This window comes from Halyomorpha halys, unplaced genomic scaffold (assembly GCF_000696795.3).
Source record: "Halyomorpha halys isolate HHAL.00 unplaced genomic scaffold, Hhal_1.1 Scaffold12.1, whole genome shotgun sequence".
NCBI classification, from domain to species: Eukaryota; Metazoa; Arthropoda; class Insecta; order Hemiptera; family Pentatomidae; genus Halyomorpha; species Halyomorpha halys.
In genome coordinates this window covers 123,446-150,189 of record NW_027109908.1, presented here as the reverse complement: position 1 = coordinate 150,189, position 26,744 = coordinate 123,446, and the positions used below count along the sequence as shown (strand labels likewise).

At 31.3% G+C, this 26,744-nt stretch overlaps 3 protein-coding genes across 4 annotated transcripts in view; 1 reads left to right on the top strand and 2 right to left on the bottom strand.

The window, feature by feature from the left end:
* LOC106679390 (glucose dehydrogenase [FAD, quinone]-like) overlaps nt 1-12,066 on the top strand; it is a 15,538-nt gene extending 3,472 nt beyond the window's left edge. Inside the window, exon 2 of the mRNA XM_014418521.2 lies at nt 10,136-12,066. Within this exon, the coding sequence (XP_014274007.1) occupies nt 10,145-12,007 (1,863 nt within the window). The 5' untranslated portion in view covers nt 10,136-10,144 and the 3' untranslated portion in view covers nt 12,008-12,066. The remainder of the gene's footprint in view (nt 1-10,135) is intronic.
* A 2,730-nt stretch (nt 12,067-14,796) lies between these two features.
* Nucleotides 14,797-22,097, bottom strand: LOC106679406 (uncharacterized). Of its 2 annotated transcripts, none has more exons than XM_014418554.3 (6): nt 22,061-22,097; nt 20,352-20,623; nt 19,702-19,827; nt 18,104-18,342; nt 16,274-16,441; nt 14,797-15,511 (listed from the first exon to the last, which is right to left on the bottom strand). In XM_014418554.3, exons 2-6 carry the CDS (start codon nt 20,610-20,612, stop codon nt 15,106-15,108), a joined length of 1,200 nt encoding a protein of 399 aa, XP_014274040.1. In that variant the 5' UTR covers nt 20,613-20,623; nt 22,061-22,097; the 3' UTR covers nt 14,797-15,105. The 2 variants fall into 2 exon arrangements, with proteins under 2 accessions (XP_014274040.1, XP_014274031.1); XM_014418545.3 differs by lacking the exon at nt 22,061-22,097 and adding an exon at nt 21,851-21,999.
* Nucleotides 22,098-24,574: 2,477 nt separating this feature from the next.
* LOC106679047 (aldose reductase-related protein 2-like) overlaps nt 24,575-26,744 on the bottom strand; it is a 5,236-nt gene continuing 3,066 nt past the window's right edge. Inside the window, exons 4-6 of the mRNA XM_014417968.2 lie at nt 25,344-25,585; nt 24,985-25,141; nt 24,575-24,908 (exon numbers count right to left, since the gene is read on the bottom strand). Of these exons, the coding sequence (XP_014273454.2) occupies nt 25,571-25,585 (15 nt within the window). The 3' untranslated portion in view covers nt 24,575-24,908; nt 24,985-25,141; nt 25,344-25,570. The remainder of the gene's footprint in view (nt 24,909-24,984; nt 25,142-25,343; nt 25,586-26,744) is intronic.

Below are 26,744 nucleotides of genomic sequence, written 5' to 3'. Positions count from 1 at the left end.
GGATTGAAAATAGAGGGATGAATAGGAACCATTGTGGTTTACTTGGAATAATCTATTAGAAAGAAAGGAACGGATGATGAGAAAATATGTAGGAGGTAAGAATTTACGGAGTTTGTAAAGCAGTCCCGTTTTTTTAAATTTTAAATCATAAATATTTAATTCTTCTTATATAAGATTATCCACACAAATTCACTACCATACACAAACCATTTATAACTGAAACCATTATTATAAGGTTATAAATGGTTTGTGTATTTGGTAGTGAATTTGTGTGGATAATCTTATATAAGAAGAATTAAATATTTATGACTTTAAATTTTAAAAAATAGGTTTTTAACTTATAATTAATGAATGACCTGGGCAGAATAGTCTGCAAAAGTAATTCTAAATTTAATGTGAGGAAGAAATTATAATTGAAGATGTCCTTGAGGTTGGCTAAAATGGCCGAAACGTTGGACTGGTGAAAAATAAAAAGTGTTGAGAAAAAAATTTATACAAGTTTTGATTTATTTAATATATAATAATAATGTAATGGCAGTTATTAATTAGCTCATCTTGATTCTCTTCCTCACCAGTTAAAAGATCATCAACACTCGATAGCTAAACATTTACACAACTTCCATTTTTTCACTCAATTTCCATTTTTCGCTCAATTTAGCCATGTTGTAATAAATTACTTTAATAAAAACTTAGAAGTAAACAATGAAATGAAGTTTTGGAAGGAAAGGTTATAAAACAAGTTACTCAGAAAATCTGCTAGTAGCTCTTAAGCATTTAACATGAATTTAAATAGGATTGCTCACAATCATATACTTATAACATTTAACATGGTAAAACATTTTACATTAAATACATCATGAATATTCCTATAGCAAACAAGCCACAGGCTGCGAAACATATATCTGCAAATAATTTTTAAACTCCATTTTGTATTCCCCCTACCTATACTTGGCAGACTCACCAATTTCTACTAGTAATTATACATAGTTTTCATTAAAGTATTCAAAAGTTGGAGCGAAATAACTGACTATTTTCTCCTCTTGGGTTCTTGTACTAATAAAACATGGTTGAGAGTCTGTTAAATGAGAAATGAAAACACGCAACAGACCAGCTGAGCTCGTCACCATTTTGTTTGTTGTTGTGTTAGGTTACTTGCTCGTAGTTTGTGTTTTGATTGTATTAGTATTGTTTTGGATGTTTTTAAAACTAATAAATCAATGGATGACAATAATAATAATGCAATGAGGGTTGTAATTTAGCTCATCTTAATTTTCTTCCTCACCTGTCAGAAGATCAACAAGGAACTTGAAAAGGCCTTGGAAAGCCAAACTTTCACACAACTTCAACTTTTCATTTACTTTAGGCATGTTTTAATAAACTACTATAATCAAAGCTTAAAAGTAAACTAGTTGCATGACAACCAAATAACTCTTTTGTTTTTCGAACTTTGTAATTCGAACAGGTGCATTCACCGTATAAAGAATTATTTCAAAAAGTTGCATATAAATATATTTCGAAAACTTTTATCCCTTCATCAATATTCAACAAGGTCACTGCTCTAAACCAGCAACTGCTTTTAAGAGGGATTAGAAACTGGACAATAAAAAGAGAGAATGCAGACGACAATCTTCGGCAAACCATTAAGCCGTTAAATCTTCTTTAAAAGTTTCTACTCCAATCAAAATATTCAATTAATAACGCTGCGACTTGAAACATTGAAATCAAAACTGCATTAACTCTTAATTATAAGTAATTAAACTTTTTTTATGAACACTAAAATATATTTGGTAGGTAGAAGGTTTAATATTTTATTCTGAAAGTGGTGTATAAAAGACTAAATGACTTGTAAACACATACAAATGTTTTGACTAACATAAAAACTTAAGTTGATAGTACAAGTGCCGGGATGAGAAAGGAAAGTAATTTCACCCTAATTTATGATTACTTTAATGAAAACTATGTATAATTGCCAGTCAAAACTGATGACTCAGCCAAGTATAGGTAGGCGGAATAAAACATGGCGGCTGTTTAATAACGTTAAAAGTAATTAATTTTTTATTCGAAGCTCTATATCTTTAAAATTACCAACAATAGAAAATCTAAGAGAACATCATTTAAAGTAGAGTAAATTTTCTCAAATGTAAGCCCTAATAGAGCTATTTACGTTCAATAGTTCTCGAGATATAGCTTTTAAATAATAGAGATAAGCTATGTGACGTATAGATGTATATTAGCACTCAAATTAAAGCTAATTAAATTTACTTTAAAGTAGATTATAACGATTACCTTTGCAGGATTAGTAGTTTTTATGATATTTGACAAAATAAATTCACAAAATGTTAATTTCTAGTTGTTCGTATAAAATGTGTGATTTTTAAAACTATATATATCTAGAACCATAGGACGCATATGAGTCTGCCAGCCCTCAAAATAAAGGAAATATAACTTACTATAAAGTAGTTTATGACACTTATGACGGCTGTTTCAAAAAGTTTTAAAAAAAATTAATTTTTCATTCTGAGCTCTATGAGGCAGTTTGTTAAAAAATGGACACAATGCTCCAATGTCACTCCATCACAAGCTGGACAAAGCTTCTAAGACTAAAGACTTGAAATTTATTTATTTATTTCCTGCTCACACTAAATTTTAAAAAAATACATACAATCTGAACTACAGAATATATTTAAATTACAGTTATACAATTTGAGCAACGAATAGAACAATTAAATGAACAATAATAGTACAAAAGCCCAAGAGGAGAAAAAAAGCAGTTATTTCACCGCAACTTTTGATTACTTCAATGAAAACTATGTATAATTACTAGTCAAAAATGATGAGTCTGCCAAGTATAAGTAGGGGAAATAAAAAATGGAGCCTGTTTCAAAACGTTAAAAAAAAATGAATATTTCATTCGGAACTCGAAATCTTTAAAACTACCAACAATATTAGAAAACCTGAGATAACATCATTTAAAGTAAAGTAAATTTTCTAAAACATGAGCTCTAATAGAGCTATTTACGTTCAATAGTTTTCGGGATATACCTTTTTAAAATGCAACATTTAATAAAAATGCACTGAAAATCACTAGTTGGTGAATTTATTTTGAGAAATCTATATTTCAAAAACCATTCGACTTACAAATGCCTATAACCACTCAAATTTAAGGCAGTTTAATGTACTATAAAGTAGTATATACGTCAATGTTCATAGGAGTAATAGTTTTCATGATATTTGCTAAAATAAATTGATTTGGACAATATTTCATGTGCTAAATTCATATTAATCTTCGAATATGATGAAAACTACTTTATCCTATATATAGTACACATTTTTATTTAATTTCATTTTATGACCAACTAATACTTAAAAAAATAGCTCAATAATCAAATACAAACTGTATCAGCGCCTACTAGATCTCATAGTAACCAATGAAAGAGGTATTTACAGTTTGGCACGTCAACAACGATAGAAAGTTGATCTAGATTAGATAGTAACCACATGGTTTCGCTTGGATGTTTAACGGATTACGTACGCTGCAATATCCTTATTACAAAATACGGATTAGAAAATATCTTTTAAGTGAAATGAATCTCTTTTGGCTGAATATTTCACTTCTTTATAACAAGGATTATAAAGATAGGGTGAACAAACGTCCTGGAAAACCGGGATTGTCCGAATGTCACTTACTTGTATATGGAATTATGGAATATATAGTAAGAGGAAGTATTACAATCGTTAAAAATTTCGAATCAGATTTTTTTTTTTTTTCGATGGAACAAATAATTTTTGGGTCCACTTAGTCTAATAAATGAGTCTCTCAAAATGATTTGTGTTATTTGGACAAACTTTCTCAAAAACGGAAAGTTATGCAAAACTGAAATTACTTATTGGGTTGTAAAATAAGTTCGTGGCGTTTTTTACTGGCGATTTCAATAACAACTTCAGATTCTTGTAAATATTTTTGATCAGTTATATATGACCCATTTTGATCCATTACATGTTGCCATCTTTCAGGTAATTTTTTAATTCTGTCCTCCCAGAACTTCTCAGATTTTTGCGCAATGAACTCCACTTTGTGCGTTTTGCAGTCCTCGAGCGAATTGAAGTGTTTCCCGTTTTGAGGGGCCCGAAATAAGTGAAAAATTGTTGGAGCAAGGTCTGACGAATAGGGTGGGTGGGAGATTACATTTCAGCCTAACTCCAATCATTTCTGCCGGGTCTGCAAAGAAACGTGAGGACGGGCTTTATTATGATGGAAAACTATGCCTTTGTGATTATGAGACAAAAATGATTTGAGACACTTGCATGAGATATGTTAAGCGTTTCTGCGATATCCCGTGTTGTCTGTGACCAATGCTTGAATTTGGTTATCAAGAGATGAAGGTCAAGCACTTAGCGTCTTCCAAGTCAAAATTTCCGGTTCTGAACCGAGCAAACCGGACGGTACTTTCTCCTAAAGCCATACACCATACAAAGTGCAAATTTTGTTCACCGTCTGTGCAACGGATTTTCCTATTCGGAAATAAAACATCATTAAATAACGAAAATGAATTTTTTTCTCTTCCATTTTAAGCAAGCAAAATACCACTTAAAGATAAGGAATCTCAGTTGAAACTGATGTATAAAAGCACCTCAACTAATCCTTTTTTAGAATATTTAAACATTATTGACCAAGCTAACATGATTTTATAAAGAGAGGATTAAATAGAAATATTGAAAAACGCTACGAACTTATTTTACAACTCCATTATTTAAGGCTGGGCTGTGGCAACATTTTTGATAAAATCGACAGACCATAAGTGCCATTTTATATAATCGATTTTAACAAAAATGGCTTAAACGATTTCAATTGAATTCAGTGAATCAATGCAAATCTAAATGATCTTTAAAAAAAGCTAGGTCTTATCCTCAATGAAATTTTTGCATTGAATTTTCGCCCTAATTAACTTGTGCATTTTATTTTTGATTTAACATAGCACAAATATATAATTATGAAGACGTTATATGTCTATGTAATTAAATTTAAAATTACAAGGAGCAAGCACATTAGAAGGAAAATAAAGGTCCAATTATACAAAACTCTAATTAGACCTGTCCTAACATACGCCTCTCATGCATGGACCCTATCCACACAGGATAGAAATAATCTGCTGGTCTTCGAAAGGAAGATCCTTTGAAAAATCTATGGGCCGATAATAATGAGGAAGGCTGGAGAAGAAGAAATAAGGAACTCTGAGCTGCCCCAGTATACAGATATTATGACCTTTGTTAGGCTGGGACGCCTTGGATGGGTAAGTTGCACGGATGAGTCCCGACAAAATGCCTAAAAGAGTCATGGAAGAAAAAATCCATTGACCAAGAAGCGTCGGACGGCCCAAGCCCCGGGGGTTGGATGGCGTGGTATAAGACACACGGGACCTGCTTGGAGTCCGAAATTGGAAGGCAGCAAACCAAACCGAGCCGAATGGCGGAGGGTCATAGAGGAGGCCATGACCTATCGCAGGGTTGTAGCGCCTACTGATAGATAGGTAGAATAGCAAAAAAATTAAAATCAAAAGTACAAAGCAAGCTTGTAGATACCAACTTTTGTTGCTTCCTTAGTTTGCCATGCATTTGTACAAGTCTTGGACTTGCGGTAAGTGGCAAACGTCAAAAAAAAAGGCGCCACAAAAAATTCAATTAAATAATTCGGCAATTTTCTTGAAATTTCCAATTCTAAAATTTTTGCGTCAACTCTCGGTATGCTGACAAAATTCCAAGAATTTATCAACTTTTGTGTCTTTCAATGTTTTCTTTTCAATACGAATCTTTTGAAACGGCTAGTGCGCAAGCATTTAGTCACTAAATGGTAAGTATCTGTTAATTTCTCGCTATTAAATGGGTAATCGCTTTTAAAAAGGGACATTTTCCAATTTTTTTAAGTAAGTTCAAATTTGAGAAAAAAATATGATGTATTAAGGGCGCTGCGGAAAAAATCCAATTATGTAGGGAGCCACAAACCGAAAAAGATTGGGAATCTCTTGTCTAACAGGTAGTCTACCCGAGGCCATGGACAGAGTCGACACAAGGACAAACCTCAAAAAATAATTTTTATTTTTAAAATAAAATTTAAAAAATACTACCAAGTTAAGTGCCTGGGTTCTTTTATAACTAAAGATTTTTAAATGATTATCTTAAATCGTCTAAATATGCATACTCAGAAATAAATTTACATTGGTAATGGATACGTTGTCAGTAATCCTAAGAGAAGTAGGAAAGATAAGACCAGGCCTTTTTAAATTGTGCAAGATTGTCCAAGCTTGTGGAACCAGTTTCAGCAATGGCAGGGTGACGAATCGAGTAAAAAAAAAAATTATAATTTGGAACATGTGCCAAGGTTAAAAATACTTCATAATATATCTTAAGTTACTTAATATTGAAGATACCGAATTTCACGCAATAACCTTGACCTCAGGACTGGTTCAACGGGGCAGTTTCATAATGAACTCTTTCTTCTGTTACTTCATTATTATTTTTTTTTTTTAACTGTTTCTTTATTTCCTATCTACATTTATTTTTTTCATTATATATGATCATATATTACATATCATCATATATTATATTATCATATTATCATACCTATTAGTCGATCTTTGGACTAATTAGTTATACAGTCCTGTAAAAAAAATACAAACTCGACGCATAAAATTAAATTATTTATAAAATTTAAAAGTAAATTCGAAGCACAATAATGTTTTTAGACATCTTTTTATGTTAATAGATTGGCAAGAAGCTTTAAATGGCCATTGATCTGTTTGATAATTTATGAACATCAGATTTTGTAAATAAATCTTGTTTATGCTTTGAATAATTATAAACTCAATGTTTGTTTTTCTATTGTCAGGTGTATTAATGGATTAATGCCACTTCAGTTTTCTTCCTACTGTTGAAGAGAGATCATATTGTTCGTTTTTTATGCTGTATGACTTTGTGTGAATTAGTGTTTTTATTTGAATAATACCGCGCGGAGCTCTAATCCCTGAAATTTAGTAGGAAAGGATAATTGACCTAAGAAGTTTTTCCAATCATGTGAAACGTTTTGGCCAAGTCACCCATCTTCAAGGGCAAATATTAATACAATTTTAGAACCAAATCATTTTAAAAAAACAACTTTATGCAGTCTATTCTGCCAGGTCACTTACATATATCAGTCCACAAATTACCTAATTAGTCATTTGTTCACTCATTAAATTAAAAATTAAAATGAGTTATCACAGTTAACTTTCTTTGTTATAAATTTGTGATGAATTATAACAAAGAAAGTTGACTGATAAATAATTTTAATTTTTAATTTAATCTGAACAATTGACTAATTAGGCTAATTTGTGGGCTGATATATGTAAATGACCTGGCAGAATAGCCTGCATAAAGTTGTTTTTTAAAAATGATATAGTTCCAAAATTGTATTAAGATTGTACATGAAGATGGCTGAAACGTCGGAAATATAAAAGAATAAAAAATGTTTTGAGACTAAAATGGATAAATTTTTTTTTATTTAAGTAATATTTCTCGTTCCAAAATTTTATAATCTTTGCATTGCAAGAGTATAAGACAGAAATATAAAAAATATAACAATAAACTAATATTATACATTTTGCTCTTGGCCATTCATTCAATGATGAATAGTTATTGAAAATACTTTAAATAATTTTATGTAGTTAGGTATTCCATCAAATGAAAGGTTCAAATAAAGGTTAAGTAAAATAAAAAAAATATTAAATAACTACGTCGACATGGGAACAGTTAAAAGATTGAACTGCACAGGCGCCCACTTAATCTAACACTTACTATAAGAGATTATTCATTAGTACGTTCTTCGTCATTCTCTACTACCTTCAACGAATTTAAATTTTTAATATGATATTTTCAAAAATTTTGGGGGTCCAACGAACTATAACAAGTATAAAGTAACACTAATATGTTCGGAAATTTATTTTCAACCTGTAAAATATATTTTTGTTAATTACTAAATATTTTCATAGTTTATATTTATCCATTTTTCATTAGTAATAAAAATGAGAAATGATTTGTAGCGACTCACTACCTGCTGGCCTACACTGTAACTATTACAGCCACCGAAACCGCTACCTACCAGCTAACACAGGAACTACTACTGGCGACAAGCAAAAGTCATATATTAATATGACTGTACTATTCATTGTAAACACCTTAATTGCAACATGTAACAACCCTATAAGACATTGTAATATATATAAATGTAGCATTTGAATTAATAAAGATTCTAATAGAATCTGCTGATTTACAGAAAGTTAACGTCTTACATGCACTACCACTTGATGGCGTTTAATAGCCCAGAGGCAAGAGTACGCTAAAATTGTAAGGTCTCGAATACCCGCTACTACTCCGCAGACTGGAGGAGTTCAAGTTCCCCACCGCCCTATCCCGACTGGTCAGAAACTACCTAAGCGGACGATCATTCGTCGTAAGAGTCGGTGAAGACCTGTCGCCTCCAGTCCCCACCACCTGCGGAGTACCTCAAGGCTCGGTGCTTGGACCCCTACTGTTCGTCGTTTTCACGGCACCAGTAGTCGCCATCAAGCATCGGGATGCAGTGGTAGCAGCCTATGCCGACGACATCGGCGTTTACGCTTCGAGCTTGAGAGCCAGGCCCTACTCCATGCACAGACTGCCTCTGCCACCATAGTAGCTGCCCTGAAGAAGGACGGGATCAAGGTTAATCCGTCGAAGACGGATGCCATCGTCATGTCCTTCCAGAAGAACAAGAGCAGACTACCCCAGCAGTTCGTCGTGGATGGTGAAGGTCGGAGACTCTCTACTAGCATCCTCTACCTCGGCGTGACTCTCGACAGGCACCTCACCTTCTCTTATCACGCTAGGAAGAGGCTCAAGCAAGCACGCCAGAAGTCGTATAGACTCTACCACCTGCTTACCTCACAGCAGATCTCACTCCGCCTCAAGCTGCAGATCTACAAGGCCGTCATACGTCCGACCCTTCTCCATGCCCGTCCACTCATGCGGCACCTCTTCCGGACCACGTTAAACCAACTGCAGAGCTTCCAGAATTCCCTCCTTCGGCGAATAGTCAGAGGAACCTCACTCCAAAGGGCCAGGAATAGTGCTATCAGAGAGGAGCTCAAACTCCCTTCTGTGCCGGAATTCATAGGCCGTAGGCACATCAAATTCTTTGATGGGCTGAAAGCCTGTGCAAATCCCCTATTCCGAGAAATAACCCCTCCCCCAAGACCTGGGAGGTGGCAAAGCACGGTCCCCTTGGTCGACGTCCTCGCCGAGGGAAGGACTTCTGGCTCTGCAGCCTGAAGTCACCCACACCTCAACACAACCAGCCGGAATGGCCCCTCCCCATTTCTCGTTAGCCCCTGGCAGCACAGCCACTCATGTAAATACCGCCTTCAGCGGACCAAGCCTATACTTCTTATAATGCCGTAAGGCAAACAAAGATATATTATATTTAGTATATATTCCTACCTTTAAGTTCTATATATTTGTAATAGTTTTAATAAAATTTAGGAGGTAAGGAAAATGCTGTATAAAGGCTTTAGGAAGGAATAAATCTTTTTTTTTTATGTTGAAAGCAATCAGTCATAAACATATTTATTTGAACTATATGCACTCATTAATTAAATAAATAACTTTGTTAATGAAAATAAATTTTGATAAGAACCAAATGACTTGCATCACTTGTGCTCTCAAAGACTTACTTAAATAATAATATAGTCATTGTAATTTTAATAATATTCATTCGGTTGGGAACATTAGACATTACCATGACAAGTGACGTCACTATACCACTTAAGTATCGATACTCTTTCCGATGATACTTTAACTGAAGTATCGATACACGATAATATCGAATGTAAAGCATCGATACTCTGGCAGTATCAGAAGTATCGATACTTTCAATAAAAGTATTAATACTAGACTTTTTATAGATGACAAAAAAAAGTAAAGAAAAGGTAAACCGAATTCCAAAAATTCGATACTTATAGCTTGTTCCTGCTGAATGTTTGTTTCAGTAATTTGATACTATTGTTCTTAAGAGTTCTGATGAAATAAAATTTTTGTTTTAATTTACATATTTTTTTTTTTTTTTCAGAATTGCTAAATGAAGTTCATACTAGTGCTGTTACTCGGACTTAGTCTTGCATTTGGGAAACAATCTTTTATTGATAAAATACAAAAGTTGTACTTGCAACAGAGCATTCCATTTAGAGAAAATGTCTTCTTGGACAACCTTCCAATCCTTCCAGAGTACGACTTCATTATTGTGGGATCAGGTCCTGCTGGATCAAGTATAGCAAACCGATTAACGGAGATTCCTCATTGGAAAGTTTTAGTCCTTGAAACTGGACTTGAGGGAAACATTTACGATGACATACCCTTCTTAAACGAATTCACCGTCCTTGGAAATTTTTCTGTGAACTACGATGTCGAAAGGTTAGTGACAGCCTGCTTGGGACTCGTGGACGGAATATGCCATTGGCCTTCTGGGAATGGCGTTGGGGGAGCTACATTGCTGAATGCGATGATAAATACCAGAGGACTTCCACGTGATTACGACGAATGGGCGGAACAGGGTAACCCCGGATGGTCCTTTGCAGAACTCCTTCCTTACTTCCGAAAACTCGAAAACATGTCTATACCTGAATATGCGGGATCGCCTTACCACTCGACAACGGGGCCGGTCCACATTCAATATCCTTTTTTAACTGAAATCGGAAGGCGATTTTTGATTGCTGGTCAGGAATTAGGCTACGATATCATAGATTACAACGATCCCAACACGCAGGTTGGATTTGCGCGTACACAAGCAACTATTAAAGGCGTAAAACGACACAGTGCTGCATCCGCTTATCTCCTTCCAGTGAGATCTCGGCCTAACCTTCATGTTGTTAAAAACGCCTTCGTTACTAAGTTACTCACAGATCTAGAAACAAGAAGAGTATATGGCGTTGAATTCATAAAAAACGACAAGCATAGAACAGTGCGAGCGAAAAATGAAGTAATTGTTTCAGGCGGAGCTTTTGGATCTCCTAAATTACTAATGTTGTCTGGAATTGGTCCTGCACAGCATCTGCATGAACTAGGAATTCCGCTTGTTGCAGATCTTCCTGTAGGATTCAACCTGCAGGAGCATCCAGGGACTCCTGTTACATTTTTGATTGGAACAACAGACAGTGTTGTACTTCAGAGATTATTAAGTGGACTTAAAAATGATTTTCTTCAGTGGATCAAAGGAGAGCAGGGACTCTATTCAAGTAACATAGCAGAGACATTAGGCTATATTCAGACTAAGTATGCTACAGACGAGAGACCTGACATCGAGTTGATAACTTTTGCTGCGACTGTTGCTGGAGATGGAGGAGCGTTTTTTCGCCGAAGTAGAAACCTTTCTCAGGAAGTTTTCGATAAAACATTTGGACCGATCCTCTACCAACACGGATTCACTATCGCGCCTATGTTAATGTACCCTAAAAGCAGGGGATGCGTCAGACTGCGAAGTTTAAATCCTCGAGATCCACTCATCATTGACGGAAATTTCTTAACTGATCCATACGATGCCGCAGCATTAGTTGAAGGGGTCAGAGAAGCCATAAGAGTAGCTGAGACTAGAATTTTCAAGGAGATCGGGGCGATGCTTTACACGACTCCGGTTTATGGCTGTCAACACTTTGAGTTCAATAGTGATGAGTACTGGGAGTGTGCGGCAAGATCACTCACGGTGCAGTTCCATCACCAGTGCGGCACCTGTCGGATGGGTCCGGACCCCTTCTCGTCGGTGGTCGATCCTAGGCTGAGGGTCCACGGGTTGGCAGGACTCCGAGTCGCAGACGCCTCTATCATGCCGACGTTGCCAGGCATCCATACGATGACACCCTGCTACATGATAGGGGAAAAGGCAGCAGATTTAATCAAAGAAGACTGGGGAGTTCTACCAAAACAAACAGAACCTTATGTAGATTTTTAGTTTTATCATATTTCTGCTTGAAAATAATTGGAAGATTCCAAAACAACACCTTAATTTTTTGTTCGGTAAATCCTTCTTTTATTTATAAAAATTCTTTAGAAACTATTTTTTTTTTTTGCAATGAAAAGTCTAAAACCGGTTAAAAACAAAAATTTTAATTAAGGGGTTACAAAGTTGTGAACTGAAAGGAAATCTTTAGTAAGGTATTCCTTAGGAATTTATAAAAATATTGCCTTAAATCTGAAATAGCAGTAAATTACTGGTCTCCAACGTTTTGCCAATTCAGACATCTTTTGATCAGAAACAGATAAGTTCATATGAATACAGACAAGAACAAGTATGCTTCACACCAACTGTATAAAAAGATTATCCAAAGAGCACATACTGTTGAGGTAGCTTAATACTTACTGATATACATTACTGAAATGATACCATCTCAATCCTTAAAGGGCTACTAAGATTCTGTTATTCATTTCCCTAAAGTACCTGTCAGCTTCTAGTATTCTCCCACATTATGACTACCAATGCTTGGTATATGCCTATTGGAGGAATATCTAAAAAGAAGAAATGATGCTGAAAAAATTAATGCTTCATAAAATTCATCTTGAGAATACCCAGACATTCTCCTTCTCTCTCTATTATTTCGAGCAAAGTTGGCTCTATCCCAATATCATACAATACTTTCTTGGTACATTCATATTCCAATCCTTAAGAACCATAAAACTTTTATAAGTAATTGACCTCTTCACTCTGTGTTTATCCATTAACCAGTTAAACACAAGATCTCAACCTACCTATTTGTACATCCCTCCCCATTTGAACTACCTTATTTTGGAATTCCTTACCCATATCCATTCTTAAAGCTCCCTCTTTAACTTAAACATCAATTATGTATCCACCTTCTTGATTTTTTTTTCTAACCTCCTATTTATTTATTCTCAATCAATTACAATTATATATTACTTAACCTAGGAAAAATTATACATACACATATTTACATTTTATCTTGTTTTGCCTGATGGCATTATAAGATGAGGAAAACATTGTCCGCTGAAGGCGGTTTGTACATGAGTGGCGTGATAGCCGGGGAGCTAACAGAGAATGGGGAGGGACCATTCCGGCTGGTGGAGACTTTCTTGATTATCAGTCTTCTCTAAACTTGTAAATAAGAAATATCAATTCACACTTGCATAAATATGTATCTTTTGTTCATTTTTAAATGTATATAGTTATTACTATAGTTTTATTTAATTTTACTGAACATTATTTAATGTAGCCAGACAGATACTGTAGAAATTTCCCAATTTGTTATACATAGGAAACCAAGTAACCCAGAATAAAGTTCAATTATTCAGTTATTGGGAACAAATTGTAGACTAGAGTGAGATTGATCTTGCTGCGCCCTCCTGGAATAATAACCAATCTTCAATTTAAATCCTTTATCTATTCCCACCAATCAGCTATATATCTTCTCAAAGAGCAAAGTGTTATAAATTACTTTTCCTTGAAACAAAGGTTTTTCATGTACTGGAACCTCCTTCATTATTTTCAAAGTAGTTAATTTTTAAAGCTTTGTTCCTTAAGACAAATTCACAAAACACTAGCTGGCAATATTTTTTGTTTTTTTTTTAATCTCAAAGAGATTCAAAAGATATTTATAACATTTTGCCATCTAATTATAGATATAGAGCTTGATTCAACTTACCGTATCATTCCTTTGTCATAATCATTCCTTATCTGATCTTAGAATCTCCGAAATTCAATTCTTTTCTCCATCCATTACTGAATTATTCTTTTCAAATTCAAATTGTGTCTAATTCACTACCTCCTATCCGCCCATTCCCTATTAATTGTATATAGACTCTTTTCATCTCTGCACACTAATTGTAAATATTTACATATTTAGACTACTTTTATATTTTATTGTGATTGTGGAGATGATATTTTATTGTTATTTTTAAAAAAGCTAAAATAAGATGATTGATTATATATAATTTATTTATTCATAAATTAGTTTTTACTTTTATTTAATTTAAGTTTTATGATTCTCTTGTATAATTATGATCTATTTATTTTGTTTTTTAATATATATATTTAACAAGACAACCATAGCTGAGGAGCATTGTGTCAAATACATCCATTTATCATAAATAAATATTTTTTTTGACAAATAAAAATTAGACGTTTAAAAATATTAAGATTATTTTAAACTTAAATTTAATCTGGGAATTAGGTTTTAAAAATCAATATTTTCAATAAAATGTTGACTTATGTACATGAGATTCCTCCAAAATATTTTTTCAAACGTGGATATACAGACATTTGATAAAGAATGTTTGAATTATTATTTCATTCTATTGCACCCATAGTAAAAGCACCCAATTATCAACAAACATTAAAATTTCTGAAAACAAAATTTAACATAGATATACTTAAGAATGCAGTTTGTCAATCAGAGGAAAATTTCTATCAATACTGTGACATCTTTGAAACCATTCGAAAACTGTTTTAGCAAACATCCTTAGTTCATGAAGAAATCTTTTCTGTGTTCAAGCCGCTGTTAAAGTAAAATAACTTATAAGTGTTTGCTACCATCTTAAATAACAATTCAATTGAAAAAGATTGTAAGTATTATTTCTAATACGACAGATGTTAATAAATTAAAATTTAATAAGTGATGCAATAAAGTATAAATACCTTAATTAAAGTTTATTAGATTAATTTAATAACTAACAATTTTTGAACAATAATTAAAAATTCTACAGAAATAAAAATAAACTGAAAATACTAATTAAATCTATTGAGCTCCAATCAAAATTGTGAAATTAAATTAGTTATAGGGATAACAATTGTAAACAAATGTAGTAGAAATATTACAAATTTAGTTTCACATAGTGATGCCTAAAATGTTTATTATAAATTATAATAAAATGTTTAAATATTTAACAAAGTAAATAAAAAATGAATCTAATAGCTTCATAAAGATATAAATGAAAGCTTTATAAAGAATCACATGCATTCTTGTGCATAACATATAGTATGAAGATATTTAAACAAATTAATATCTACTTTAATTAGAAAGAAGTACATACATGAAGTTATTTAAAAAATCTTTGAACAAATGTATTAAGATCTGGGCTTAATTTTTTTTTAAAAGACTCGGATGTATATCGTTCAGGATCTATAGTTCCTACACTGTTCTTTTCAGTTTCATCAACACCGAACAAAGGAATGTCTTTGGAGGCAAACATAACCGGGTAAGCAAACAGAACAAGGCTTAGCCCAAAAAATGAGAATATCTCCATATCTTCCTTCATCTCTTCTAAGGTGGGTTTCTTTCCCTCGTACTGGAACCGTTCAAGACTTCTCAAGAGTGAAGCATAATAAACCTCCACTAATTTATTGTAGTGTTCTCTTCTAATGAAAGGGTCGACACCCAAGTACAACAAGAATGTAAGATCGCAACAAGGAGAGCCGTAATGAGGTAGCTGGAAGTCTATAAATCTGAAAATAAAGTCATTTTCATACTTAAATTCAAAATTGAATAAATTCAAAAATTACTGCTTCAAGCAATAAATATTTAATGGAATCATTTCAATAAATGTTAAAAATAAAAGTACATGATTTGATATAACCAGATACATATTTTATTTTAAAATACAATATATTTATTCTAGGAAGCCAATCTAAGGGTTTATAATTTTTTTTAATACAGCACATATGTAATAGCTACAACCTTTAAAATATTAAGCCTGTAATTTCATTCATAATTTGCCTTTATAAATTAAGGATTTGTCAATTTTTATAAAGATTTTGAATAAAAATCACATTACACATGTACTAAATACTATATTTAGATTGTTTTCTTCTTTAGTAAAATGATTTTTATTTCATTGACCTATGTTAAATTTTTGCAACCTTTTTTCATTTGGCATCTTTATTACATAAATAAAATAAATGTATAGTTTTTCCAATATTTTTCTGCCCCTGCTATCCTGTAGGTTTCCCTATAAGGCAAGTAGTTTTACATCCCCTTTATTCATCTTATAGTGACAGTCCTGTGTATTTAAAGTCAATCTTCTCTAAGTTATCATATTTATTTCACTTGGGCCTTTAATTCGTCTTTCATTCGTCAAATGCAAATTGTGCACGGCTTGACAATAATTTATTGTCAACTGGGGTTCAAGTGTTAATTATACATACTAACAATTACTTTTCAGAATATCAAGATAATATTATATTAATTATAATAATAACTATAATTACCTTAAAGCCACAGGTTTTCCTTCCCAGTCATATTTTAACATGATATTATTCTTATGACAATCACCATGGTTTAGAAGATTAAATTTTGATTCATTCACTTCTCCTAACTTCTTCAATTTCTCATGAAATGTTTCATTTTTAAATTTAATTCTATCAACTATAGGTTCCCTGTAATATGTAATTTAAATGAATTAACTGTACCTAAAAATTTCCATTCTAAACATTTTTGTTGGGGGGAAATTATAAATCAATAGATTTAAATATTAAGAAATAATTAGATAGATTAAAGAAGGAAAGAATGGCCAATGGTTAATAGAATGTAGCCTATAAATTAATTTAAAAAATCTGGAGTGGTGCATAGATCACTCAACTTTCACTAACCTTCTACTTTGAATAGAAATTGGATTATTAACCAAAGAAGCAATATTTTTTCAGGATGATAAAGAAAATTCCAGAAATACAAGAAGTATAGATTTAAAATGTACCATTGGAAAGCTTATGAGTTTAGAAAAATCAATGCCTAACATATTAAGTCATAAAGTGTAATAGAAAGTAAATTGAAGTTAGAGACTTAAGTTTTTGTGTTTCATTGAGGTAACTTTTTTCTTCTTTAGATAATTATAAAGTTTTTATTTTCCTTTCTAATCCCCATGGGTGTATAGGGTTTGATAGATGAGGAGTAACAAAAATGGGTGGAATCTCTTGTACTGCATTTGAGATGCATTTTAAGAGGCGAATGAGAAAAGGGATACAAAAAGACTGGAAGTTGGAAAAGTGGATTGAGTCCGCTGTCTGATGACGGGGCTAACGAGAGGTTTTGTGATGTTAGTAGACCTCAGTCTGATGACGGGGCTAACGAGAGGTTTTGTGATGTTAGTAGACCTCAGTCTGATGACGGGGCTAACGAGAGGTTTTGTGATGTTAGTAGACCTCAGTCTGATGACGGGGCTAACGAGAGGTTTTGTGATGTTAGTAGACCTCAGTCTGATGACGGGGCTAACAAGAGGTTTTGTGATGTTAGTAGTCCTCAGTCTGAGACAGTTTATGTATGTTTGTCACTTTTGTATGTGTTCTATTGGTGTTAATGTCTGAAAAAATGGGTTAGTGCGAGATAGAAAATGTTAGGAGATGTTAGCAGGTGATTGAGCCTGTAAGCCTTGGACCAATCCTAACCAGCTTTATTTTCATATGGCAGTGGTGAACTAGTATCAGGTGTCTTTCAAGGATGATACCCAGGTACACTACACTACCTGCCGGTTTGTTCTCATTTATAGTTCATACTATTTATTTTTTAATTACCGCTGATAATGAGAGGTGGTTAATAATACCAGATAACCAAAAGTAAAGGTACTATAGAGGAAGCTATATTGAAAATTTGTTTAAGTCCTGTCAGACTATTTCAAAGAGGATAAAGCTTAGCTGATAATAAAAACTATTAAATTTTTCATTCATAAAACAAGTTAAATTAAAATCATTATGCCTTTTTTTTTTTTGGAAATTCATTAATATAAAGGGAAATTTTCGTAAGTCCATTTCAGCACAAAAGTGCCATAACATCCCAGGCTTATACCTGTACAATTTTTTGTTTCTGGTCTAGGCTGTTCGTGTGGACACCAACACCATTTTGACAAATTCATTTATTTGGACTAAGGACACCTCAAAACGTGTATAACTGTCGAAAATAAAAATTAAAAATTTTGCACGATCATAATACTTCCCCTTACTATGTATTTCATATAGTGGTAAGTGAAAGTAATAATATTTTCCATTATTTTTATTGAATAAAATTTTAACCTGAACATCATAATTAGTTAATTTTCGATTTCTTACCAAGAACTGTCCCAATCTTTCTTAACTGCTTCTATCAAAACATTTATATTAAGCAACCATGATTTCTGCATTTCAATGTCTTCAAAGACAAACCATGCTTTATAGTCATCCTTAGAAATCAGGCCTCTCTCTTCTAGTTTTTTACTCATTCCATGATACCTTCCGAGGGAATGAGCTGCCAATAGTGCTGAATCTAAGTCAAGAAATGATTGTCTATCAAGCATGTCAAATCCAGAAGCCTAATGAATCAGAACAAAGTACATTCAGAAATCAGAAGCCTAAAAAGCATAGTCTCTAAATTATTTAATTGATAGTGACCATGGGCATACCCAGAGGGGGGCAGCTATCCCTCCCCCTCTTAGAAGTCGAACAAATTATTAATTTCATAAATATTAATTTTTTTTCAAGCAAATAATTGAAAAAAATAATAAAGTTAAAATTATAATACATCTATAATTAGAAATAATTTTCATAAAATTTGGATTCATTCACATTTTCTGTGCTGAAATGTCACAACCTGATAAACTATGGCTTGCCCTCCTGCCCTAGTTTTGATCCTGGGTACCCCCATGACTATAAAGGGTGTTGCAGTGTTAAGTGTCCTAATTGAAAATATGAATTAAGGATTCCAAAACAATTTCCTATGAAGGTCTATTAATGCTTTGTTTAGGGGATACTCACATCTAAAGATTTTTATTGTTATGAATTATTTAGGCTATATAAAAAATAATCATTTGTTTCAACAACAAAATAAAAATAACTTAGTTCATACAATATAAACAATATGAAATATATCAGTAAAAAAAAAATAATAATAAATTCTTATTCTAAATTAAAAATAAAAGAACAACAAAAAGAAAAGAAAAAAGGTTTTTCATAACAATTTGTGGGCACTTCGAAAATTATAATTCTCTTTGCTGATATTAACCCAGCATACTTGTATTATAATTCCAAAATATATGAAATTTCAATAGCAGAACAACACAAAAACATATATGCTATTTTTTTTTTAAATTATTTTAAGGCACCAACCAAATATGGGACATTATTGCCTTAATTTCCGAAATAGCAAAGAATAGACTTCTAATTTAGGATTTTTAGTCTGTACCCTTGACGACATACTGAACTGGGGCAAGGGTCCGGATTAATGGCTACAATTATATTGAAGTGTGAAACTATTGGAATACAAGGACCTGTGGTAAAATTTGATTAAATTTTATGGTAGAGCTTGGGATGATGGAGAAACTCAAAAAGTTTATCCACAGTTTGTTTTTTTCCTGCAAGACGGAATGGAGATCCGTTGGTATATCATATAAAGATTTAAGGGAGTTATATGTTCGGCATTGTCAAAATGTGTTTAACAGTAAGTCCTGTTCCACAAGTTTGGCATATAAGTAGAGAATCGTGGGCCATAAGATAACTGTGGGTCAGGCATATATGTCTATTCGAAGGCACGTTGAAATCACCTCTTCTATGCGCACTCTTCTAGTTGATGATTTCCAAGGGGAGACGTCACTTTGATTTCCCTTAATTTCTTATTTATGCTATTTATCATACACATACTTATAAATATTTAACATATGACTTTGCCATAATACCTTCAAGTCTTCCAAAATCAAACAAGAATAAGGAATGTGATGAACTAATTTGCACCATAAAACACCATCGGTGTCTTCAAATTCTTCCATCAAATATTCCATTTCTTCAAGAACTGTTTTATACATCTGAAAACAAAACATTTCAATAAAACGTAAGAATAAAAATATCCTTATAGTCTCACACTATTTATCTTCTTGTAATTTCTACATTAACATTTTAAAATGTAAAAATAATTTTTGTAAAATTTTAATTTATATTGCACCAGGTGATTGATAGGTGACATCCATTGCCTTAGATTAGTGGACTTGAAAAGGCAGTACTTTGTATAGGCAAACTAGAAATGGATATCACATTAAAGCATTCATATATGCAACAAAACTGATATATAATGAAAATTATTTAAAACATCATAATGGTTTATTTTGAACATTTACTTACGCTCAATTAATAAAGTTGAAAAAAAAAAATCTGTTTGTTATTAATATTGATGGTACATTGACCCCAAAGAATATCTATTGTTATGAGTAGCATCAACCAACAGAACTAAAATCCTAGCTTTCTACCAAGATTTTTAGTTTAGATATTTTCCAAAATTATAAGATATTAATATTAATTTTATTAATGAGACATAAAATATTAGCCAACTTACCATTGTTTCAATCTTGAAGACATTGTAATCTTTGATAAATTCACTTGACTCTTTGTCTCGACATTGTGCAAACTTCATGATAAGCCTCTTGGTAGCTAACCTTCCATTTTTCAAGACCACTTTCATAGTAAATCTTGTCACTGTTGAAAGCCATCCTTCATGATCTTTAGCTCCAGGAGAAACTTTCAAATCCAGGATAGAATCAATGGATGAAGCTTTGCAATGTCTCCTTAAAACTAACTCCAGTAGTTCCTTTTCCATCTAGATTTGTACTTAAAAAGAATAAAAAAATTATCTAGTACAACCAGAAAATTGATAAGGAGTAAATCAAGTATAATAAATTCAAGATATTTTTTGTCAGGTTCAATAAAACATACAATATATTACATTTTGTTTTTTATCTACTATCATCCCAAACTATACTGTAAATCATCATCGAGACTCAAAACAGATTAAAAAATATATAACACATATCCTCTTCAGTATTCAAACCTTTAATTTATAAAAACAAAATTCAACTCTAATATAAATAATAATAGCAACTGTTAAAATATGAATTACTAATTTTTATAAATAATTCTCAATTCCAAATAAACAAAAATACTTAATACTCCTAAATTTTATAAAATATTAAGTGTAATAAGAGATTGTTGTACACTTTTGAAGTAAATAAAGTATAATGGACATTAGTCAAACTCAATCAAGTAATTAAATCCTTTACTAGTTAAACGTATCATTATCCTCATCTTTTTAAAGAGAAGAGCAAAGAAATTAAATTTAATATCGAGCAATATATTAATAAACCATTGTGTTTATGAATAACATAAACATTAAAGAAAGTACAATTTCCTCTTTTATTTCTTTTCTCAAAAAAAAAAATAATTATAAATAAATAAAAAGTACTACCACAAATTCAAAACCAAAACCAAAAATGAATTCATTTTAAACACCTTTAAAGGTGTTCTGAAGCTGTGGTATTCTGGAGACTACTGAGTAAACCATCATGGACTAAACCTCTTTTTGACACTATGGGTCAGATTGGAAATTTTAATTTATTGTTTATTGCAGGCTCTTTATGATTTTTTTTTTACTACACACAGACAGGCTATCGTCCTTTAATAAAAATATAACAAATTTGTTGGGAATTGAAGAATAAATAAACAGTGAAACAAACATTAAAATTGATATTCTACCAATTCTATAATTAATTTTCTTTTTGGAGCTCTTTCATACATTTTAACCAGATATTAGCATCAGTATTTCATCTAATTTAGGGTCTGGCATAAATAAAAACCAAATAAATGACGTTATTTGAAAAACAGACTTTAAAATAATATTTGAATATAATAGAAGCAAAAATAAAGCTTGTTTAAAATATTTGAATATTGTTTAAAACAACATTCTATTGTAAGATTGTGTTGGCACCTCGTGGCATTTCCTGGAACTATAATTTGCTTTGTAAAGTGCTGCTCTCTATTAGCATTTGCTTAAACTATTACCTCAACTACGCCCGATGAAGCTGGCATATTTCGATAATTACTGTTTACCACTTTTTTGAAAGAAGTTACTTTACAAAGTTCAGGTCCGATTAATTAGGATTCGTATGTGTAACTGTTATATATAATATTCAAATTAATAAACCCAAATAAAATTATATAATGAGATTATCAATTCAAAACTTGAGAATTAACTTTGGTTAGATTACTCACCCTGCAACAACAATCAGAACAGGAAAAATACTATGAGAAAGGAGAGGGGATGAGAGTGTGAGCAGCTGAGGCTTTTAATAACTTTTTATCTTATTTGTATATTAATCAGCAAGTACATTTTCAGTTATAAATTAAACAAACAAACAAACAATAAAACTAGTAAAGCTGTAAATAAAATAACAAAAAATCAAATTGGATGATTGTTAATTGATTGTGTGTTATCAATAGAAGGAACAAATAAAATGTGGTCAAGTTATTTACACAGTAATAATAAGTATAAATAACATATAGTAAGAATTTAGTGGTATTTATTGTTAGTAGGGGAAATGTAAGTAAAAATATGAATATTTTAGATATAAAAAGGAGGATAGTCCAGGTGAGCTCAAAAGAACTCAAATAGTGAATAAACTATTCATCAGGGCTAAAAAAGATACAAACAGCTAAAATAATGTAACAAAGTAATTGAACAAGAAACAATAAAAGTAAACTAAAGTATGGCTCAAAAAGATGTAAAATATGTGAAAAATTATATAAAAATGAACAAAGTAAATTACAGATAATAAAAATAAGATGTATAAATAAACAAGAATTACAAAAAAAGTATTAGACATATAATGAAAACGAAAATAAAAAAAAACTATATTTAAAAAATACAGTACACACTAAGAGACAGAGAAAAAGATCTATATTTTCAATTTTTATGATATCCATTTTCATTATATTGAAATAATCAAAAAATTATTTAAAATAAAATAAATGGAATTTAATATAGTTTTAACTAATTTCATATCTTAAGTGTAGCTTGGGTCCAAATTAAATATAGTAGATTTTTATTTAAATTTTATAACATTTTAGACTCTTTATCTCAGGGCGGGTTTCTAGGCAATCATAACAAACAAATTTTTACCAATAACACTTAATCAAATTAATATCTCTTTTACAAATGTATTTAATTTTAGGTAGAACAAAACTAACCAATTTCTTAGAATCTTCTTTTGATAATTTTCTCAACAAACTAACACTGATGGCAATCTTTCAGTAAACAAACACTAATAAAACAAAGCATTGGTCCCCTAGCAGTTTTTTATTCACTTCCCATCCACCTAAGTGTGTTGTTTGGCGATCCAAACAAGGAGTCCCTTATTCTTCTTGAGTGACTCTTCGGATATCCTCTTTTTCAAGATGTCCATCCTTGAGCTAGACAAAAGATGATGAGATACCTCTTCATTCAGAAAACATCATTCCCCACCCATACCTAAGCAACGAAAGATTCCAAAAACCTAGTTTTCTTCCTTCCCCTTCTTTAGGTGTTTGTTCTCAACATCGATTGTAGCACTACGGTTTTGAGTTTTTTCTTATGATTTCCTTTATGAATAATTTTCTTTAATACTTATTCTTAACTTCTATTTTTTTCCTTAATGAACTGTTATTTCAGTTATAATGGGAAGTTAAAATAAAGTTTTTAAAATATTTGAATCTGCTCAACAGGACAGCGATTCAACGATCTTTGGCAAGACACCCCGCCATCTTCTTTGTTTTGAATAATGATTTTACCACTCCATATTTGATTGAAAAAAATCGGTTAGGTTTCTTTTTGGTTTAACAAGGCAAATGAACAATATTGAAACGATAAATAAAATAAAAACATATTAAAAGCCCTTTATACTTAAAAATATACTATTTACACAAAAAGAGGATATTAAAGTGTATATAGCTTAGATATGTTCTGGACATGAATGGTATAATTAATAATATATATGTATGTATAGTTGACCGTAAAAATTGATATATAGGAAGATGGTCAGGGTTGCGGTCACAAGTGAAACAAAATAGTTGTAAACTATTTTGTTTTACTTGTGACCGCAACCCTGACCATCTTCCTATATATAATTATTAATATTAATTTTTATTAGTAAAAAGAGCATATTACAATATGTATAATACTTTTTTAATCCTTTATTTTCTTTAATTTACTTTGTTCGTTTTTATATAAAATTTTACATCATTTCAAGCCATACTTTATTTTACTTTTATTTCATGTTATCTTATTCACTTACTATGTTACATTATTTTAGTTTTTTAGTCCTGATGAAGCCCAGCAAATTGGGGTGAAATGTTGGCTTATAATTAATATTTCATTTATTATTTGAGTTATTGATGGCATCTTCCTTTTATTAAAAAAAATTAAGAGTAGAGGAGACCAAGTTTTTTGAATAGAACTATTTTCTACAAAGAAAGGGTTTGAATTTTTTTTTTTTCATAATAACAGCCTAAAAAAAACTAAGCCTGAAAAATGTGTTTGTTATTTTTCAAAAATAAAAACTAAGGAGGAATTTGGCTAAGGGAAGCCAAATTATTTCTCAATTCATGAAGAAAATACATTTTAAAGTAAAAAATATAATTTTTAGTAATGCATATTTCAATGTAAAATAAGTATTAGAACTATTTATATGAATTAATGCTAAATAAGTATACTTGTCCAATGAAATTGATTGGTAGACTTTATTAAAACAATTTAAAAAAAAAATTGAATAAAAACACCAAAATACAAATCTTGTTATAATTGACATTAGGATAATTTTAAAAACTAACTATTTTTTATTTAATACCGTAAAATAATCACAAGGACATAACGTAGGAAGCTGTGATGGCTGAGCATGTTGTTGCGAGGGTTCCACAGTATCCAGTTTGAAACAGAGCATTATAGAAAAAATTATTTAGGGAAAGGATATTCTGGATGTTCTAAGAAATTCTTAAAGAAAGCAGCGCCAAATATCCTTCCATTTTCTCCACGGTCTAGGTTGCTGATCTTATCGTAGTCTTCTTTAGAAAGTTCAAAATCAAATAACTACAAAATAATGTAATTAATAAACAAACTTTATATTTTATAATAATAAAAAGTAATAAAAGGTATAAATACTCACATCTATATTTTGCTTTATTCTAGTAGGATTGGAGCTTTTTGGAATTACAGCAATGCCATATTCGATCAAATACCTAAGCAGAATATGTGAAGGCTGTTTGTTGTACTTCTTCGCTATTTCAGTAATAACAGGGTCTTCAAGAGGTATAGCAGCGTCTCTAAAATTATTCAATCATAACATTAAAAATTAAAAATTGATAGAATTTGTGACTTTGATTACGAGAAGGTAATTACTTCTTGACAATAAAAATTAGAGGCTATGAGAAAAAAAAAAGTAATTATACACAACATTGCTCAGCACTCAAAGTTGAAGCTCAGCCATCAACTTGTAACTAAATTACGATGCTTTACAATAATCACCTTGCAGCCTCGCTCCAAGTCCTTGTTCCTGGAGAACCAAAGGCAGAGAAAGCCGTTACGGTGATTTCATTTTTATGACAGAAGGACACGAGTTCTTTTTCCTGGAGGTAGATGTGCAATTCATTTTGAAGACTGGCAGGAGGAATCTTACAATTGTCCAGTATCCTCTGGATCTGATTTTTATTGAACTTGGAAATACCAATATACTTTGTCCTTCCTGCTTCTACTTACGCTTCCATACCCTGTAAAATTTAGAAAATATTTTGTAGATATTTTGAAACAAATTTATTAATTAATGTTGGAACAAGATAGTTGACCTTATAAAGTATATTGTAGGAAGATAGTCCGGGTAGCGGTCAATAAAGGTATCAAAATAGTAAAATAAAACTATTTATTTTTAACCAACGTTTTGCCCCATTTTTCAGGGCTTCATTAAGATAAAATGAAATAAGATACAAACATCATAGCATTGGCAATTAGTTTATAAGCATAACAATTTTTTTTAAATGTTTTTTATTTTAATGTTTTGTCAATTCTATAATGTTTGTATCTTGTTTTTTCATTTAGCTCAGACGAAGGCTTGCAAAGTGGGGTGAAACGTAGGTTAACAATAAATAGCTTTGTTTTACTATTTTAATAGCTTTATTGACCACCACCCAGACTATCTTACCACAAAAATATTAATGGTAAGTTAAGATATTGAAATGTTTTCTAATTTAGTCAAAGTTGTTATTCACATCTTTATTTTTCCTATTTTCTCCTTTATTTATTCATTAAATTTCTTAATGTTTTTTATTAATTTATTGTTTATTATTTTTAACATTCAGAACTGGTAATTTTTATCAAATTAACAAAATTAAAGGTATTTCAGAGGAAGAGTTTTTGAATATTTGGCATTTAAGCCCTGTTAAATTATTTTAATAAAGATAAGACCTAGATGATATTAAGACTATTTTGGTAGACTTGGTTATTTGGACTCAGGGGACCTCAAAATGTGTATTTCTGTCAAAATCTGAAATTTAAATTTTTGACAATCCCAATACTTCCCCTTATTATATTGTTATGTTAGTGAAAGTAAAAATTAGCTGCCAATCCAAACATAAATTTATAAATAGCTAAATTTAGTTAAATTAGGTCTAATAATCAAAAATATAGATAAAACAATAAACAACCAATAAAACAATAATCGAGCCTTAAATAATGCAAATATTATTTTATTCATATTTTCAAAATTTACTATACTTTTATATATATTGTAATAATAAAAATTATTTAAAAATAAAATAAATGAATTTATAATCGTTTTTAAACTAATTTCAAATATACAGGAGATAGCTTGGGTTGAAATTAAAAACTTCAATATTTAACAGATAATATAATTTTATAACATAAGAGACTTTT